The sequence below is a fragment of the Phaethon lepturus genome, unplaced genomic scaffold (assembly GCF_000687285.1).
Source record: "Phaethon lepturus isolate BGI_N335 unplaced genomic scaffold, ASM68728v1 scaffold44021, whole genome shotgun sequence".
In the NCBI taxonomy this organism is placed as follows: Eukaryota; Metazoa; Chordata; class Aves; order Phaethontiformes; family Phaethontidae; genus Phaethon; species Phaethon lepturus.
In genome coordinates, this window is record NW_010516625.1 from 2,122 (window position 1) to 21,884 (window position 19,763).

A 19,763-nucleotide genomic window follows, 5' to 3' on the forward strand; every position below is an offset into this window, starting at 1 on the left:
TTATGTAATTCTCAAGAAGGTTGGGAAGTTGTTTAGATGTGTTCCCTGTAGGATACTCATCTTGTTCAATTGAGATCTCTATAGTGTAACTTTCTACATCTGAGCTAGTTATCTAGACTTCTGTGACAATCAGTGGATAAAAAAATTTCCCCTGTGCTATTCATCTCAACTTGAAATAGTCATTAAAATATGTCATACAATATTTCTGAAAGTGGTTTTTTACTTTCAGTTGGCTCTAAAGCAAATCTAGAGAGTAGCTCAGGTGTAAAAATTGATAATGTACTTGTCCAAGGTAACCAAGGTGAGACGAATCCTACTCTCTGAACATTCGGGGAAGTAGATGCCTGATAGCAAAGTGCTATTAATCTACCAGAAAAAAACATGTCAAGATGCAAACAAACGTATTGATGCTCACAGATGTGCATCTGGGATGTAGAACTATTTCTTTTGTGTTGGGTCCAAACAGCAAATTGTCTTCTTCCTTCTTTTCCTTTCTAGAATGATTACAAGAAATTGTCTATGCAATGCAAGGATTTTGTAGTTGGACTCCTTGATTTGTGCAGAAATACGGAAGAAGTGGAAGCTATTTTGAATGGGGATGTAGAGATGAACCATAATAATGGAGAACATGGTCGCCCCAGCCTTAGCCGCTTAAAACTCGCCATTAAGTATGAAGTTAAAAAAGTAAGTACTGATGTTGATCAAACAGACATGTCATGATGGTGGTATTAAATTGTGCTATTATTAAATGTTTATGTTTTGGTAGCCTCTGACACTTAAATGAACATTTGGGCCCTTCTTCAGAGTGTATTTTACAAACAGAAGAATCCCTGCCTCAAATAGCTTGCAGTATAAACAAGCAGCAGGTATTGAGGCTGGGTACTGGTCACAGTGAGTATGAGAGCAAATGGCTCTAAAAAAATGTGTAGGTATATGCACAATTTTTATATATTTACTTCATTTTAGTTTTAATCTATTTAAAAAAAAACAAACAGGAGGAAATTTTCCCTACTTCTGCAGCCTGGAGAAGTATAAGATTTAATAAAGAACAGAGGATAACACAGCAGTCCTGTGCACTTGATACACATTTTTGTCAGTCTGTTGTGTCTTACTCCGAAAGTTGAGAAAACTTAGTGAAATTGCGTGTCTCAGAAAATGTATATTTGTCTGTATAGAAGATCAGAGACACAATCTAGGAGTAATAGTGCTATGGTTCTCACTTCGGAAGAACAGCAGGCTCCAGGCAGTGTTGAATACAGGAGTTATCATCCCTTCTTTGGCTTACTTTCATCTCTACTGTCCGTTTAATACTCTGGTCTGCATCTGAAAAGTGCTCAGTGAAACCAGCTGAGTTAGTAGCTGCATCAAGACCTTTGAATTACCCAGGAAACTTCTCTTGTATTATATAGGTTTTAAATTTCTAGGTGACATGCGTGTGAACCAGGGAGAAGTGATTTGTGTGATGAAGTTTGTACAACCGAAGTTCAGGAAGATACAGCTCAGGGATATACTTCGAAAGCAGATTACCCTAAAGTAGAGCTATCTCCTGACAGAGCAGCAAGACTTTTGATAAAACTTCTCCTACATAATTAAATGGATCAGATCAACACTGTGAAAATAAACATTATCTTATTTTAACCCCAAAAAATTTATATTTGACGAGTATTTATGTGTTCATGAAGGGAAGAAAAGAAGAAAAGTATTTTGACTGAAGAGCACCTACTAGCATATGAGCACAAACGTGCAAAACACTTGGCAAGCTACAGTCGCTAAAGAGGGCTGAAACAACAGCTGAAGAGAAAATACCACATTGACCTTGTCCTTCATAGTAATTGAGTCTTGATCCTTCCTTGGATATGAACTTTCTTTCAACACGTTCTCTTGCCTGAATAAAGATATTTCTTGCCCCTTCAGCCAGTCATCCTTTAAATATCGAGAACTATTCTAGAAAAAGAGTACTGGATTCAGTTAAATTTTTAATTGCATTTCTGGGTCTAGACTTAAAAATGTAGGGTGCACAAGAATCCACTATTTATTAATATCTACCTTTGTAAGAACCTTCTTTTAATCTCCAGAGGTTTTGACAGAAAAGAGGGTTATAGGCCATACTTCTCAGTTTTGTAGAGTTTGTCCAAAAGATTCCAGAACCAAGTTATAAATAGTCCTTAGCTGATTTCCTGTAGAAGTGACAGCTGTTTTCTCATGCCAGCTGAAAAAAATGGTATTTTCCACATTAGTATGTGAAAATACGGCATATTCTTTCCTTCATTGCTAAAGACTATATAGCATCCTTAGCAGAACAGAAAGACTTAAAGTTTTGGAGTTACTGAAGTAGTAACATGAAAAGTATAAATGTCAGAATCAAGTGGAGTTTGCCCAAATATAGTTTATGTTTAATTACCCTTAGTTGGAAATTAATAGTTTGTGGTGGAACACGGTGTCAATAAAATAATAGTTTTATAAATTAAAGGACTTCTTGTTGCCGATAGCAACATTCCTGCATGCTGGGAGATTTTGCTCATCAAAAAACTTTTCCTTGTACTCTTTTTTAATGCTCCTTTGAATATAAGCTGAGTTGTTGCTATTCACACATTCTTAATGCGCTTTATAAAACTGTTATTTTAATAAAAGATATTCTGATAGCGATATTTTATTATACTCCTTTCCTTTATTACAGTTCGTAGCACATCCAAACTGCCAGCAACAACTTCTTTCAATCTGGTATGAGAATTTGTCAGGTTTACGTCAGCAGACCATGGCAGTGAAGTTTCTGGTTGTTCTTGCTGTTGCGGTGGGACTGCCGTTCCTCTCAATGGCTTACTGGATTGCTCCTTGCAGTAAGGTCAGTCTGTGAAATCTTGTGATGGCTTGTTATTAACTCCTTTATCATTTGTGTTTAGATTCCTGTCAGCAAACATGAAGCATAAGTCTAAATTGACGTGCTTCAATAATACTTCAGAAACGTATTATTTTAAAGCGGAGTTAGAACAAAATGAACAAGAGTTGCCTTGTAGAAATTGTAGTTTAGAAACAGTAATTCAAGCTGTTCTTCATTTGGTGGTTGGTTTAGTAGGCAGATGCAGAAGATCCTCATTTCCCATTGATTCAGAGCTAGACTAAGTTCAAGCTGTGGGTTGATTCCAATTACCTCAAAGACAATTTTATTCTTTATGATTAAAAATTAATAGATAGAAATCACTGAAATGTGAATGTCAGAAATTAAAACAATCACCAGTTTTCTAGAAGTCAAAGTGAACCGTGTTGGCTTGTCAAGACAGTGCTAATACTCATGACGTTTCATGAGGTTTGTAAAGCAGTCGCGCAGCCTCCCCTGCATCCGTTTATAATGCGCTGTTTAGATCTGGGGTTACCACTGTATCTGTTTCGGGTGATGTATACTGTGGAAAGGCTTTCCACTGAAGATGGGTTATAAGCTCTGACCTCTCTGAACTTTGTGTTGAACCTCTGTTTTAGCTGGTCACTATCCATTGGAAACGGACACTGATGGAAAGTTTCCCTTGAGAGTACGTTGGAGGGAACGAGTGGGATCTTATAAGGATTATTCAACAGGTTATACTATAACGTCTGTGATTTTAGCAGGTCAAATTCTGTGCACATACAATGATTCCAGGGGAATATGAAGGTTGAAAGAGCGGACTGAGGTCTTTGTGTTTGTGGGGTTTTTTTATTGTTCTGTGAGAGGAGAAAGGTGGGCCTTTTTAGTTTTGCCATATTTTTCATTTCCTTCAGTCTAGACAATAAAAATCAGTTATATAATTTTCACTTTTGCTGTATAGTGACTAGGATTTTTATGAATACTTATGTCTTAAAACACACCTTGAGATTCAACTTACTTCAGTAACTGGTTTTCAACTATAGCAGTGACTTATCTATTTGTCATTTTCCCTTTTCAATGATTTATTGGATCTTAAAGTAATTTTGAACCTTTGTACATCTGAAAAAGCTATTTCAGAATAGCTTTTTAAAATCAAAGTTCAAGGGATAACATCCTTTAAGGTTTCATTTCCTCTGTTGCTATTTAATCATCTCATCATGTGATTTATGTGTTGAATGCTTTTTGTTTCATTATATTCTGCAAATGTAAAATCTAATCCACCTTTTTCACCAGTTTCCATTTCTTATCTTGTGCTTCACTTGTACTTCAAAATATATTCTCTGGTTTTTGAAGACAAAAATGTTCACTGTCTAGTTTCGGGTTAGGATGGCTCCAATGCAGAACATGATCTGTATCAACAGAGTCCATTCTGTGTATGAATTGATGGAATTTTATAAGTCTCTTCTTCTCCTACCGAGATAAAGTACCCATTCTTTTTCCAGGTTTTACACTATAGGGCACAGTAACAGAAGGGAGAGAAAATACAGTATACGTGGTGAAAATAAGAACTTACAGTGGAGTTATTCTGACCCGTTTGTTTGTATTCTTATGCCATGTCTCTAAGAAAGTAAACAATGTCTTTATGACATTTGCAACATCTCAGTCTGTTACCTTTATAGCTGGCCAGTTTCCTCTTTAGGAAGAAGTTAATTTGAGCTTGGACCACAGGTACTGAATTGAGAGTTTCAGATCTGGAAGAAATTTCACAGAAATATGTGGACAAAGGCATGTTGATTTGGCAGGAATTCACTAGTGTCAGATCCCACAAGGAATTAAGATTGCCTCTTATTTGAGTTTCAGCCAGCAATCCACATGGAGGCACTTCAAAGTTTGGTGAACTGTTTGCTCTGCATTTCTAATTGGTAATTCAGTGTAACTACTGACATAATTAACCCAAAACTTCTACAATACTATCTTATTACATGACATTTTGAAAGAGTAAAAACTATTTTCAGTTATCTTCAAGAATCTCTAATGTCTGTGCTGTGGAGCTCTAATTAAGAATAGAATTTAGCTTTTCAGCTTTATAAATGCATAAGTCACTCAATCAGCCTCTGGCCAAGATGAGGGATCTGAATTTGAATTGAGTCGTCTTTTGCTGTTCCCAGCCACCTGGGGTTGGCATTTCTAAAGAAGCAACTTGGTAGGTCCCTACCTGCTTTCTAGAAGTGTGTTCTGAAGGTTATACACATTCCTCTCCTGCACTGTGGTAGAGGAAAAGAAACTGAACGTTACGTCCATTATATAAGGAGTTAGGAAGTTGTTCTTCCGAAAACAGTACATGCATTATCTCTTTTTTGTTATCAGGCCTTTTCCTCTTTGTGATAGATGTGCTACATGGAGTCCTATTTTATAATTTCTTTATGAATGCCATACTCCATAATGTTACAATAATGATTGCTTCTGCAGAGTCACAAGGGAGGAATAATGTGAATCACTGACTCCAGCTCCCAGCGATTTCAGGTGACCCTACATACAGACAAATACGTGTCGAAGTACCGGCAGTATAGCTATTGTGTATCTTGTCCTAACCCAAACCAACCTATAAAACACTCTACAAAACTGTAGCAAACCAAAGGCTATAGCACAGAGGATCAGAAACTAGAAAAAGAAACCAAACCAAAACCTAAATTGAAAACCACTTCAATTACAGAAAGAGATTCAGACCATTTAGGTGATCATGTCCTTGGTCTGTGCCATGGGAGAGAATTTATTATGTCAAAGTGCACAGTGAAAGTGTATTAAGGAGGGACTCTAGCTTATAGAAAAGTCCAAACTTGCAAAGGTTATGGCCTTGTTTTCACATGTTGCTCTTTCTTTCCCTGATTCATATTTTCTGACCTATGTTTTCTCCATGAAGAGATTCAGAATTTTAAAAGTGTCATTTCAAGATTTTATTGGATCACTGTTATATGGCAATGTCATAATAACTTCTGGCATTTGTGTAGTCAGTTCAACCACAGTCAGCCGTGCTTCCAGGGAGATTTTACCATATATATGTAAAAAATACTTTTCTGTCCCTTTTGAAGGGGTGTGAGAGGGGGTGCTAGGAGTTCAGTCTTTTAAATGTTACAATTTTTGATCAAGGGATGTATTAACATTACCTCCTTCAGTATTTTTTCTTCTTTTCTGGCTATGTCACTTTCTGGCGCCTGTCTCCTAACCCATCGTCACTTGTAAACACAGGAATAATGCATTTAAAAGGACACTGTCAAGGTGTTTTATCATTTTCCAGCTCTGCTTTATTGTGTGTTATTTATGACTGTTCCTTCCTAGCTTGAAATAAAATCTTTCCCCATAACGATTGCCTGTTTTTTTTGTAGTTCACGCAAAATAATTGGTTGTTGAAGTTCCTCTCATGAGGCTGATGGAATATTTTATTTAATAAAAGGTAAATTAGTTTTTTTGAGTGAGAAACATAATGAATGGCATGGGTTTGCAAAATAATATAAGGGAGAAGGAAGATCAAATTTTGTGCGTGCAAACCTTGACAATGCTCCTTTAACAGTATCTTCTTTTTACATTTGTCTAGTTTTCTTAATGTAATCTGTGTGTGAAACCTTACCATCACATCCTCCGCTGCATCCTCTTATTCTTTGTTTCTGTAAAAGCTGACTGTAACAACAGCAAAATTCTGACTTTGGTATTAAAACAAGTGTAGCAAAAATATGTATACCAGTAATTTATCTTTCTGCTTTCCTCTCCCTTTCCAGATCACAGATTGTTATATGTTTCAGCTGAGATCTGTGACACTTGCTCTCACTTCTTTCCAAGGAATTTTTGTCACGTATAGATACTGTCTTCATCTAAAATAAGAGAATATTTTTCTGCAACTGTCAACTAAGTGAACAAGCTAAGACTTTTACTATTAATACAGGCACTCCCAAAAATAAAGTAAATAATTGCTAAAAGTTCAGCCTTGTGTGAGTTTCTGTGGCATTTTTATTTTTTTTAAGTGTTGCACTAAATCATTTTGAAGTTGTGCTTTGTCCTGACAAGGTTGAGGACATGTCTGTTAAGGGAGTCAGGAAGGAAATTAAGACACTACAGAAGTCTAAACATAATGTTTTGAGGCCTCATGACTTGTTTTTAAAAAGAAAATAAGTTAGGAAAACTGTACAATATCTGTGCTAAACTGAGTATTACATCAGATAGGAAACTGAATTCTTTAGTCATAATTCACTCGTGGTGATAATTTAATGCTATTAGTAAGTGTCAAAATCCCATTTTCTTTGTTGCCTCATAAAGATGACTAGCATGTAAATTAAAAAGAAATTCAACAACTATAATAAATTTTTCTTTTGGTTACCTATAGTAGACGTAGATGCCCCAAAATAATTACAGATTTATTTCAAAACACTGAGTTAAAAATACCTATGGTCAAACTCATATATTATGTCTTTGAAAATAGCAAATAAGTAGAAACTTTTAAAGTTGACTGTTAGCATGGTGTCATAGTGTACAAACTTTTTCCAAATAATTGTTCCTCTGTATTATTGAAATACATATTTCTCTGTGTTACTGTTCTTTTTATACATTTTTATGTTGGAAGGCGGCAATGCAATATCCTTGTGTTTTATAACCTCTGTTACAGCTGGGGAGGATAATGCGTGGACCATTTATGAAGTTTGTAGCCCATGCAGCCTCTTTCACCATTTTTCTCGGTCTACTTGTCATGAATGCAGCTGACAGATTTGATGGCACTAAACTCCGACCTAATGAAACAACGGGCAACGTAAAACAGCTATTTAGGATGAAAACATCCTGTTTCTCATGGATGGAGATGCTCATTATTTCTTGGGTAATAGGTAAAGATTAATTTTCACTTAAATTTGTCTTGCCCTGATTTCAGTGAAGCTGGACACAATTTAATCCTTTGCTATTAATGTTATGTGTAAAAATTGCAACAAAGGGAGTTCATTCAACTGGCTGCATTCTCACATTGGCCTCATGTTTCTTACTGGATGTCAGCAGGATTCACATACGCCTAGTTAATCACAAACATTCAGGTTCAGGACTTAGCTGAAATCATCTGAATATGAATGAATTCAATTTTATAAATATCAAAGGAAAGTGTCTACCAGTTTTCTGAGGTTTTTTTTGAGGCAGGCTGTGTCAACTCTCACGGGGAAAGATTTCCACATCACGGGCCAAGTGTTTTTTTGTCCAATTGTCTCTTTCTGCTAAGATTCTCTTATTTTGCAAGCATGCCTGCAGAAATAATAGTGTATAGCTGAACGTATTATTGACAAAAGGGAAGCAGAATACAGACCCCTGAACATTCAGCGGTAGATTTGTCCATCCCAACGTAGGAATTAAATGAATATTATTGAGCAGTACTCTGGGCTGACCCGTTCAATTCAGTGATGCAGTACTATTCAGCGTAAGAACTTGAGCACAGACCCTCAGAAATATTTTAGCTGTCTGATTATTATTTACCATTTATTCCAATGCGGGTTAGGTGCCCAGATATTTTAAAGATGTGGGTTCTAGTTGTTAGTTAAGTCAGTAATTTGGGAGAGTTAAATTCAAACTAAGTAAAATCTGTTTCCATTCAAGAGCTTATGCATTTAAAATATTTTGCTTTTATGAGCTCTCTCTGATTGAAATTGGAGCCATTTGTATATCAGTTCTTATAGCTTTGAAAGACTTTGACAATCTTAATTTATTTCATCATATAGCTGTATATAAATTAATATAATTGTGTATTAAGGGAATAATATGACACTTAGATTCCCAAATGTTCTATAAATATCAGTGTTTTCCTCTGACAATAAAGGAGTAAATAATAATTTTCCAGTTTGAAGTTCTAGTTTGCTAATTTAGTCTATTTTTATTTATTTCAGTGTCATGCATAAGACGGTGTATGAAAAATTGGTCCAGTGCATACAGATGTAGCATTGATTTTAATTACTGTAATTAACATTATAATTGTCCTTATCTGAAAATGGTGGAAAGTTCCTTCAGACAATTCGAGAAGTACAAAAAATAGTGACTTTATTCCAATTCAGTTTTTTATTAATTCTTTTTAGAACCCTAGAAACATAGTTCATGATTAAACAAATTTTATCTTGAAAAGGAAAAGGATTTGCTCAATAAAAGGATGCCATAAACTAATACTGTACTCCTATATTTTATTATTAAGGGAGAATAATTGGGAATCAAAGAGATACCTTTGCTCTGTTGAAGAAGCATTAGGTCTGATTCTTACTTTTATGCTCATTTGTTACATATATTTGCAATTTCAGTAAAATAGACTGTACCCAGCGTACTCTGCAAATAAGAAAACGTGAGTTCTGATATTAATTAGACCACTATATGATCATGCTAGAGCATTTCTGCTCTTTCAGTTTCTTTCGGTGTCTGTAACAGATGGTAAAACTCACATCCTGTTCTTCCCTTTGAAAATTTTTGTAGTTGTGTAGGAAAAAGCAGTATGAAAAATTATTGTTATTACTCACATGAGAAAGAAGTACTGGAATGTATTTGAATTGGCAGGTTCAAGGATTTTAGTTTGTGTTCGAACTCCCACTGAACAAAATGGTTTTGAGTTTGGCTGCAACATAATAAAATATTGAATAAAACAAACATGAAGATAAAAGAACACAAACATGAAGATAAAAGAACACACTGTCTTCTCTGTTCTGTCTTATACAGGCATGATATGGTCAGAATGTAAAGAAATTTGGTCTCAAGGTCCAAAGGAATACCTTTTTGAGTTATGGAATATGCTTGATTTTGGTATGTTAGCAATTTTTGCAGCATCATTCATAGCAAGGTTTATGGCATTTTGGCATGCATCCCGAGCCCAGAACTTCGTTGATGCAAATATGAAAGACCTGGCGAGTCCAACACTGGAGCCCAACATAAAATACTACACCTTGGGTGAGTTGATTGCACAAGTTCAAGACTTACTTCTTGGGCCAAGATTAATTGATTTTCTGTTAGTTAGTCTTCAATACTTCAGTTCTACAATGTACTGCTTAAGTTTCCACTCCTTTTTCTCATCCATACTATATGACCACATATATTGGCTATACTCATACATCTCTTTGGGGACTCTTCTAGACATCAAGCGCTGAAATGATCTAAGATCAAAATAACCCCACTGTCACCCCACCCCTTTTCAAGATTATTTTGATGCAGGTCATTCCATCTGTTCAGTTACACAACTCTATCGTGCAATCCCTTGTGTTGGCACAACTGCAAATGTGATGTGCTGTAATGCAGGGACAGAACTAAGCAATGAGGTCCAGGAAGTTCTTAAACCTGCTTTGCCAACATAACCAATATACCTTTTGACTACAGCCTAATTCATTGCTCAGAGACTGTGTTATATTATTTTAATATTTCTCAATCTACTCTCTTTACCAGTAAAAGATAAAAATGTTAATAATTTTGCTTGGCGCATATGAGAAGTGACGAGAAGCTATTTTGTCCAAATGAGAAAAAAAAATGTTTGCTTGTGTTCACTCTCAACACCACCACATCTCTCTTCCCTTTATTAGATATTTTTCTCTACATACCAAATTACATCAGTTTCTATCTCTATTTTGTGCCTCAAATACTATTTCTGATAAGGCTGCATTTCTTCATTAGCCAGACTGTAGAAAAAGTAGAGCAATTAACATATATATTCTGAAACCCGTTAAATTGTAGTAATAAATTTTACTGGAAAGTTACAAATTTCATATAAGTTATAAAAGCAGCTAGTTAAATATTAATTCAGTTTTCAGTAACACCCACTTGAAGAATTTGCAGACAGGGACTATTGTTTATGTTCACAATTTCTGGGTGTGACAAGCTCAAGTCTTGTAACTCATTTATGCTATATAATACTGTATCATCTAGCAAGGCAGTTTCTGTTGACATCAGTCATGAGTTGTGGCTTTGTTATGCACTTAAGCAGAGCTGAGCCATTTTTTTAGTGTATGCACGTACACTGAATCCTGCTTGGAGAACATCTATGTGTGGTAATGCTAACATGGATAATATTAATGGTGAATATTTAATGCCACGGGTTTTATCATAGGCTAGCAGACATAACTTGGTGGACACCAGGTTGAACATGAGCCAAAAATGGGCCCTTGGGGTAAAGAAGGCCCATGGTATCCTGGGCTGCATTAAGCAAAGTATTGCCAGCATGTGGAAGGAGGTGATCCTTCCCATCTACTCCACACTGGTGAGGCCACACCTGGAGGACTGTGTCCAGTTCTGGGCTCCCCAGTACAAGACAGACATGGACATACTGAATAGAGTCCAGCAAAGTGCCACAAAGATGATGAAGTGGCTGGAGCATCTCTCCTATGAGGAAAGGCTGAGAGAACTAGGACTGTTCAGCCTGGAGAAGAGAAGGCTCAGGAGGGATCTCATCAATGTATATAAATACCTGAAGGGAGGGTGCAAAAAGGATGGAGCCAGGCTCTTTTGATTGTTGCCCGTTGACAGGACCAGAAACAATGGGCACAAGCTGAAACACAGGAGTTTCCCTCTGAACATCAGGAAAGACTTTTTTACTGTTAGGGTGACCGACCACTTGGCACAGGTTGCCCAGGAAGGTGGTGGAGTCTCCATTCTTGGAGATACTCAGATACCATCTGGACATGGTCCTGGGCAACCAGCTCTAGGTGGCCCTCTTTGAGCAGGGGTGTTGGATCAGATGACCTCCAGAGGTCCCTTCCCACCTCAAACTTTCTGCGATAATATAGCTCATATGGAAACCTGAGAGATATCTGGCTACTAGCCCATACTGAAACATCTGCCATCTTTGATTTTAGTTATCCGTGAAGTCTGGGGTAAAGCTAACATAGGTATGTCTACTTATGTGAAAATGCGCAGTATTTTGCCATACAGACATTTTGCCATTTGAATGTAGTGTGTAGTAGGCTTTACAGTGAGGAGCTCAATAAAAAAAAGAATACGCACATACTGACAAGAAACACACAGCAGCTAACAAGGCAATGAATATGTGATAACAGCCTTGTTATGTCTAAAACCAGAGTCATTCTTTACTGTGTCATGATACATGAATAATGGCAGGGCAGTAAGTTCCTTGAAAAATATAATTTTCTGCTGCATGTAAGGACGTTTTGAATAATGCTCAGCATCACTGGGTATGGATATATTCATAGAATCATATAATACTTTGGGTTGGAAGGACTTTTAAAGGTCATCTAGCCCAGCCCCCCTACAAGGAGCACAGACATCTTCAACTAGATCAGGTTGCTCAGAGCCCTGTCCCACCTGACCTTGAATGTTGCCAGGGATGGGGCATCTACCACTTCTCTGGGCGACCCTTGCCAGTTGTATTAACAGACACTCTCTCTCGTGGGATATAGGAAACCCATCCTAGACTAACCTCTTCTCTTTGCCTGAAGCACAACAGTGAACTGAATTTAAGCCTCCCAGCCTCAGGGGAGGATGCCTTAATCTTCATCTAGGAAGTGAAAAGCTGCTGGAAATGGGTGTTTGTTGTATGCCAGGAAGGGGCCATTACCATTTTACTATGAGTAAAAAGGTGGAGTAAATAGAAAGAGTAGAGAAACATTACTGTTCTCACATTTTTGGAGTTGTGGATGGCATTTAATGATTCCAGATCCCCTCATCAAAACAGCTCGAATAAATCACATTTCTAATTTGATTTATTAATTTCTCATCACCTGATCCTATAAGCTGAATTTTACTTAAATTCTCTAATAGATGGGGATTCAACTCCCAAAAAGGTACTTCAGTGATCTTACAGCCCACCTTTATAATCATTGGAGACCTAATCAATACAGTCATTGGAGCTGTGAAATGGTTTTAGCGCTACCTGGCTCAATTCAGTTGGCCAAGCATGAGTGACTAGTGCCATTTGAATTGCCAAGGTGCTACTCCAAAACAACCTCCCACAGATCTGTACAAATGTCTTGGATACCCTGGGCACCTCAAATGGTTAACGGATGTCTTTGTTCAGGTGTCTGAATCCAGCCCCAAGCGCTCACTAGGCTGCACCGACTGTACCTCCCATTTGGATAGCTGTCTGCAGATGACTCAATCTCATACTGAATCCTATTCATGGTTTCTTCTAATTAAAAATTACACTTCTGATGAAGGTGTAAAAAGAAGAGGGTAAAACAGTAGTAAAAAAATAAAATGCTTCCTGAACCCTAGCATAGTAGATAAAATAATAACCCACTTGTGTTTCAGTCTTAACCAAGTATATTCCTTTCTTTCACTTTTATTTCTAGCAGCATCTTCATGTAAGACATTTACTGAGCAGTGTGATTTAGTGGACAACCACTACTGGCTCTATTTGAGCAGTCATACTTGTCACATGGAAGCCCAACTTAATAACTAAGTATTCACTGCTGTCAGTGAGAAAGTAGATTTTCTATGTATTTATTTTTTAAGTTTGAAAGGGTGAAAAGTAACTGCTGCTTACTTTAAGGCCACAAAATCTTAGAATTTTTCTGCAAGTCAAAATTGCTGAAAAATCATGATGCAATGTACAATAAAGGAAAAAAACCCATGAGGACTGCATCTTATCTCTTCCAAATTTGCATAGCACCATTGCATTTAATTCCAGTTTACACTGATTCATTGTTACTCACCAAAAGAGACTACTTCAGTGAACAGCCTAAGGTGGGCTTTGAAATACTGACAGAAATTCTCATCTTTTATTTCTAGCCAGAATAAACTGGGATCCGTCCGATCCTCAGATCATATCTGAAGGCCTGTATGCAATTGCGGTAGTATTAAGTTTCTCCAGGATAGCGTACATTTTACCAGCTAATGAAAGCTTTGGACCACTGCAGATATCGCTTGGCAGAACTGTGAAAGACATCTTCAAGTTCATGGTGATATTTATCATGGTGTTTGTGGCTTTCATGATAGGCATGTTTAATCTCTATTCCTACTATCTGGGGGCGAAACAAAATGAAGCATTCACAACGTAAGTAAAACTGATTAAACTGTAATGATTGTGGGCTATTTTTACGGAAAGTCGGTTGCTTGCATTGTATGTATTGTTTACTAATTGTTTTGTAAGGTTTACATCTCTTAAAAATTTCTTTGCCTTGGATTAAGTCGTAATTTTTTCTCTTGTTCTGGTGCTGAAAGGATATATTTGAAATCAGAGGATGAACTCTTGATCCCAACAATACTATGATAAATCGGGAAAGACAGGCTGGGAATGTGGGATTAGTTGCCCTTCACATGAGAGAGCAGCAGGAGTGCCTGTACCTCTGCCTAGCGATACATGATGAGCCAGCGAGAGTTTATAGGTCAGGATTAGAGGGCAGACCAACGTGGGTGATGTTGTAGTGGATGTCCGCTGTGGAATGCCTGATGAAACCTTCTTCACACAACCGGAAGAAGCCTCACACTTGCAGGCCCTGGTCCTCATAGGGGTTTTTAACCACCCTGATAGCTGTTGGAGGGACAACACAGCAGGGCACAAGCAATCCAGGAGGTTTCTAGAGGTCATTGCCAGTCGTTTCCTGACACAGATGATCAAGGAGCTGATGCGGGGAGGAGCTTTGTGGCACCCAACTTTTACAAACAAGGAAGAACTGGTTGGGTATGTGAAAGCTGGGAACAGCCTTGGCTGACCATGAGGTGGTGGAGTTCAGGTTCCTGGCAAGAGAGAACAAGGCAAATAGCAGGACGACAACAATCTGTTGTTCCAGGATTTCGGGGCACAGGCTGGGGCAGACCCTGGGCCTGCAGGACCGCGTCCTGCCTGCAAGGGCGGTCAACACCAGCGTTTCAGAGCGCAGCGTAGCAGCTCCCTGCAGCACGTGGGAGCACGGCTGGTTCGTCCATCAGCTGTCATCTGTAATTGAAGCAGGCTAATCACTACCACATGGTACACATTATAAAGTAGTCGTTACTTAATTCAGACAACTCTGCATATTCTTACTACTCAAAAAAAAAAAAAAAAAATCTAATCCCTGTTTCAAGCTCTGGCTCTCCGTAGTTTCCAGTGGCAATAACGTATTCCATCTTGAGAGGAGAAAATATATTCCCTTTTTTTTTTTTAAACTCTTTATTTCTTTAGCTGTTCCTTTTTTCTTCTCCCACCATAAGAAGAGCAATTCTGAATTTACTCTGTCTGTCAGGAGTTATTTGGTATACATTTGTCATGCCTCTCATTTCTAGCTGTGATGTTAAGATAAATCACTCGAGTGGAAGCTCATTCTTTTCCATGCTCTGCAGCCCTTTCCCACTTAATTTCTGGCTGTCATGATATTCAGGCTATAGCTGTTATGAAGCATACTCAGCCAGGGAGCAAACTTGGCCAAGAGGGAAAATTTTGTTACTGCTTTTTTATTATTATTAGTTCACATTATAGATAAAGTACCTAAAACTACAACTCACAGATGGAATACTAGTAAAATATTATAAGCGGAGAAGTAAATTTACCACTGAAGATTACAAGTTTCTTCTAACTTTTTTTCTTAACAATAACACAATAAAATCTAAAGTGTGCTTTTCAATGCTACTGCATTTTTGGATATGGGCAACTGAGATCTCTTCATCAAAGCAAGGGAAAATATGTCTTAAAACAGGTGGAGATAGACAGGAAAAGGTCTTCAGAGCTTTGGACTTATGTTTGTGTGTATATATATAAGCTGATTAAGAGTCAAACATCCTGTCTTCACAGTTTCAGAACGTTAGTCATATTAATGCTGAAATAATTCATACTAAGTGAACTAATGGTGCAATTAAAATAAAGTATTTACAGGTTAATTATTTTTGTTCTTTACATTCACATTACCGGCAAGCATGTAGCATGTAGATTAAAGTAGTTAACAAGTGAATCATTGTAATATTCTTTTGAGGCTGTATATATAATTACTAAACTGAATCAGACGGTTTTATTGTCAGTCCTAAATATTAGGAATCTTATCTTGTGAAACAGCCTGTACCTATGAAATTAGACAGTCTACTTGTTCTCCATAATAGCACTATGGTAAGGTTCTACATTATGATAATGGAAAAATTTGTGCACAGTATAAAAATGGTAACTGACAATTTATACAATAAGAATATACAGCTTTTCTTCAGTAACTTACGCATATGTTCAATTTCTCCTTTCTTCTCTTTCCTTTTAGTGTTGAAGAAAGTTTCAAGACATTGTTCTGGGCTATATTTGGACTCTCGGAAGTTAAATCAGTTGTCATCAATTATAAACACAAATTTATTGAAAACATTGGTTATGTCCTTTATGGAGTCTATAATGTTACCATGGTCATTGTCTTACTGAACATGCTTATTGCAATGATCAACAGTTCATTCCAGGAAATTGAGGTAAAAATTCTGTTTATGGTGAAATATCACCACATTTACTCTTATAGTTAATTATCTAAATGGCCTGGAAAATCTTTCTTGTTGACATCTTATTTAAGAAAAATGACACATAGGCTTTTGGAATTAGGAGCAAATATTAATTCCACTGTACATTTTTATTATAAAATACCTGGAAATTACCCAGCTGCATGTGCTTGCAATAGTAAGAACTAGACTGGACTAAGAAACTGCTGTTGAACGGTGTTATGTTCCTGGAGGAGATGGGCTACATTGTGTAACTTTGTGAATCTTGCATTTGCCTCCTTTGTAGTTATTGTTTGAGTAGTTGTCCCTCTTGCTGCAAGGATGTTCTTGTTCCTATGCCTTGACCTTGCAAGCAAGTCTGTAACATGCTGTTTTCTTCTTTTACTTAAACAACAGTTACTCTAGTCCTCTGCAGCAAACAAAACTTTACTTGACAAAGTAATCAGCAGAGCTACTGAAAATAAACATGTACTTTTGCATGGAAAACAAAGGGCTATATCATTATCATTGTTTAGCAAAAAAGGAAGCAGATCTCCAGGATCCATCCCAAGCTTTCCGAGATAATGCCCTTGCCACAAAGCAGCAGACTCGGGTTGTTTGACACCGCTCTGGTCCCAGGTTCTGAGCTGTGGTTTGGGGCTCTAGTGTTGTCCAGCTTGAGCAAGAGCAATACACATTCTCTAGGGAGGTTCAGATCCCTCTGACTCAGGAGGCCACAGAACAAACTATCAGGTTCAGAGCAATAAAAACCAGGCTATTATAAAAAAATATGGTGGCTGGGTACAAACAGCTAAAAACAGCTACAGCAATATTGAGTCATGTCCTTGAACATGACATCAGTCCTTTCTGCAGAAAACCCTCTTGAACTTTGCAGGGAGAAATAGAGTGTTTTGGCTATCGTAAATGATAAACATAAACCGTGGTGGTGATAGCATACCTGATTTAATCTCATATTCCAGCAAGTGGAAGGAATTAGGTAAGAATCACCTAATCTTTTTTAACTTCATGTTTAAAGTAATAGAGTAAAATTTTCATTTCAAATTCGGATACTATGTCTTTTTCACAAAAAAGATAATAGCCTAATTGCAACAGAAGAGACCAATAAAATAAGAAATCAAAGCTGATAGTCTCATTGAGAGATTTACATTATTGTTATGTGAACATAAGGGTTTTCCATTTTATTTACTGAGCATGACAGTGTTGCAAGCGACTACTTAGTCAAGCCCTAACAGAAGAATTTTGAGTGTTGCCATGAAGCTCTAAATTGGGCATTGTATTGTGTGCTTTTAAGTCAGAGCTTTTGTTCTTATCAGTGTGTTTACAACAGGCACCAAAGAGGTCTGTCTTTGTAATCCCGCATTGCAGACTAGTAGCACTCACTCTGGCGTAACCAATGTCTAAATCAAATCCGCTTTGTTCTTCTATAGTTGCATTATTTTAAATGGACTAATAAGAACAGTTCCATTCAATGAAATTTGGTTTCCACAGATTATAAACAAGTTCTTGATCTGTTTGAGATTAACTTCAGCTGATTACATTCAAAACACCCATAAAGTTTAGCTAGAGCATCTTTAGTAGTAAAGGTAGTATTAACAGTACATTAACAGCTGTGTTTCTGTTTTACAGGATGATGCTGATGTAGAATGGAAATTTGCAAGGGCTAAACTTTGGTTTTCTTACTTTGAAGAAGGGAGAACTCTTCCAGTACCCTTCAACTTAGTGCCAAGCCCAAAATCTTTGCTGTATCTCCTACTCAGAATCAAAAAATGGATCTCTAAACCATTTATGTGCCAAAAGAAAAACTTTCAGGAAGATGCAGAGATGAACAAGGTAATTGTATAATGTGTATACTGACTGCTGATTTTAAAAGATAAAACCAATTTTAACTTCATTTTTCTTGTTGATAGGTTTTTCTGATTAATTTTCCAACATACTTAGTCCACACTGAAGTTAATGACTACGTACAGGCTGAAATTCTTGCTTATTTTTTTAATATAAATATTTGTCTACATCTGTAATCAGTAAAGTCCAAAAATACCATTGTAAATTTACAGTTCTTCCTGCTTCTTGTCACAGAATCAGAGAATAATTCAGGCTGGGAAGGGCTTCAGGAGATCTCTGGTCCAACCTCCTTCTCACAGCAGAGTCAACTCTGAGGTCAGGTCAGGTTGCTCAGGGCTTCATCCAGTCAGGTCTTGAAAAGCTCCAAGGATGGAGACTACACAACCTCTCTTGGCAGCATGTGCCATTGCCTGACTGTCCCTCAGGGGAAAAAGTTGCTTCTTCTACCTCTTGTTTGAATTTGTCCATTGTCTCTCATCCTTCGGTCCTGCAGTACTGTGAGGAGCCTAGCTCCTTCTCTTCAGTGACCTCCCTGTACACACTGGGGGCTCCTGTTAGGTATGCCTGACGCCATCTCTGCTTCAGGCTGAACTAGCCCAGACTCCCCAGTGTCTCTTCACAGGGCAAGTGCTCCAGCCCCAAATCCTTATGACCCCCTGCTGAACTTGCAGCAGATTTTAACATCTTCCTCATTTTCCCTCAAGTCCCCCAGGTCCTTTTCTGCAGAGCTGCTCCCCAGCCAGGCAGTCCCCAGCCTGTGTTGTTGAAAGAGTTATTCCTTCCCATTTGTCCTTAGTGAAATTCACAGGGTTCCTGTCCTCCTGGATGGCGTCCCTGTCCTCAAGCCTATCAGCTCCTCCCCACCCCCAAGTTTTGCTTTGTCTGCAAACTTCACAGGAGTGCGCTCCAACACTTCTGACACCCGGTCATTGAAAAAGATGTTTAGAAGGGCAAGTCCCAGGACGAGACCCCTCTACTACCCTCTGAGCACAACCATCCTGACAGGATTTTGCCCATCTAGTTGTCCACCCATCCAGGCAGTAACATCCTAAATGTGGGTATAAGAATATTCCAGGATAGTGTTAAAACCCTTGCTAAAGGCAAGGTAGATGACATCTCCAGCTTTCCCCTCATTTGCAAATCCAGTCATTTTATCTCAGAAGGCCATCTGGATGGGTCAGACAGGTTTTACTCCTCATAAACCCACACTTACTGTTCCCAGTCACTGTCTGCTTTTCCGTGTGGCCAGAAATGTGCTCCAGGAGGACTCAGTCCATTATTTTGTAGTTACCAAAGTGAGCTTGAGTGGCCTGTTGTTGCCCAGATCTTCATTTTTGGCCTTTTTTGAAGATGGGTTTGACATATGTCTTTCTCCAGCCTTTGGGGACCTCTCCCAATCTCCGTGATCTTTCAAAGATGATAGCATATTAGCAAGGACTTCGCCTGTTTTCTCGGTGCCTGTGGATGCACCCCATTGGGTCCAATGGACTCGCTTGGGTCAAGTTCTCTCATGTAACCCCTGTGACCCTTCTCCACAGCCAGTCATTCTCCTTCTTCTCAAATCCCTTCACTAAACACAGAGGCCTGAGAGACTGTTGGTGAGGCCTGAGGCAAAGAAGGCATCAAGTCCCTCAGCCTTACCTGCGTCCGCTGTCACTAAATCCCCTGCCCCACTGAACAACAGGCCCACATTTTCCTTGTTCAGCCT

The 19,763-nt window shown here is 38.0% G+C and overlaps 1 protein-coding gene across 1 annotated transcript in view; it reads left to right on the plus strand.

The window, feature by feature from the left end:
* Nucleotides 1-498: 498 nt before the first annotated feature.
* Nucleotides 499-19,763, plus strand: part of TRPC6 (transient receptor potential cation channel, subfamily C, member 6) — a gene marked incomplete at its 5' end in the record, with an annotated part of 28,558 nt that continues 9,293 nt past the window's right edge. The window contains 7 exons of the mRNA XM_010296098.1: nucleotides 499-684; nucleotides 2,678-2,842; nucleotides 7,491-7,704; nucleotides 9,554-9,781; nucleotides 13,565-13,829; nucleotides 15,994-16,189; nucleotides 17,840-18,043. Coding sequence (XP_010294400.1) covers nucleotides 499-684; nucleotides 2,678-2,842; nucleotides 7,491-7,704; nucleotides 9,554-9,781; nucleotides 13,565-13,829; nucleotides 15,994-16,189; nucleotides 17,840-18,043 — 1,458 coding nt within the window. The remainder of the gene's footprint in view (nucleotides 685-2,677; nucleotides 2,843-7,490; nucleotides 7,705-9,553; nucleotides 9,782-13,564; nucleotides 13,830-15,993; nucleotides 16,190-17,839; nucleotides 18,044-19,763) is intronic.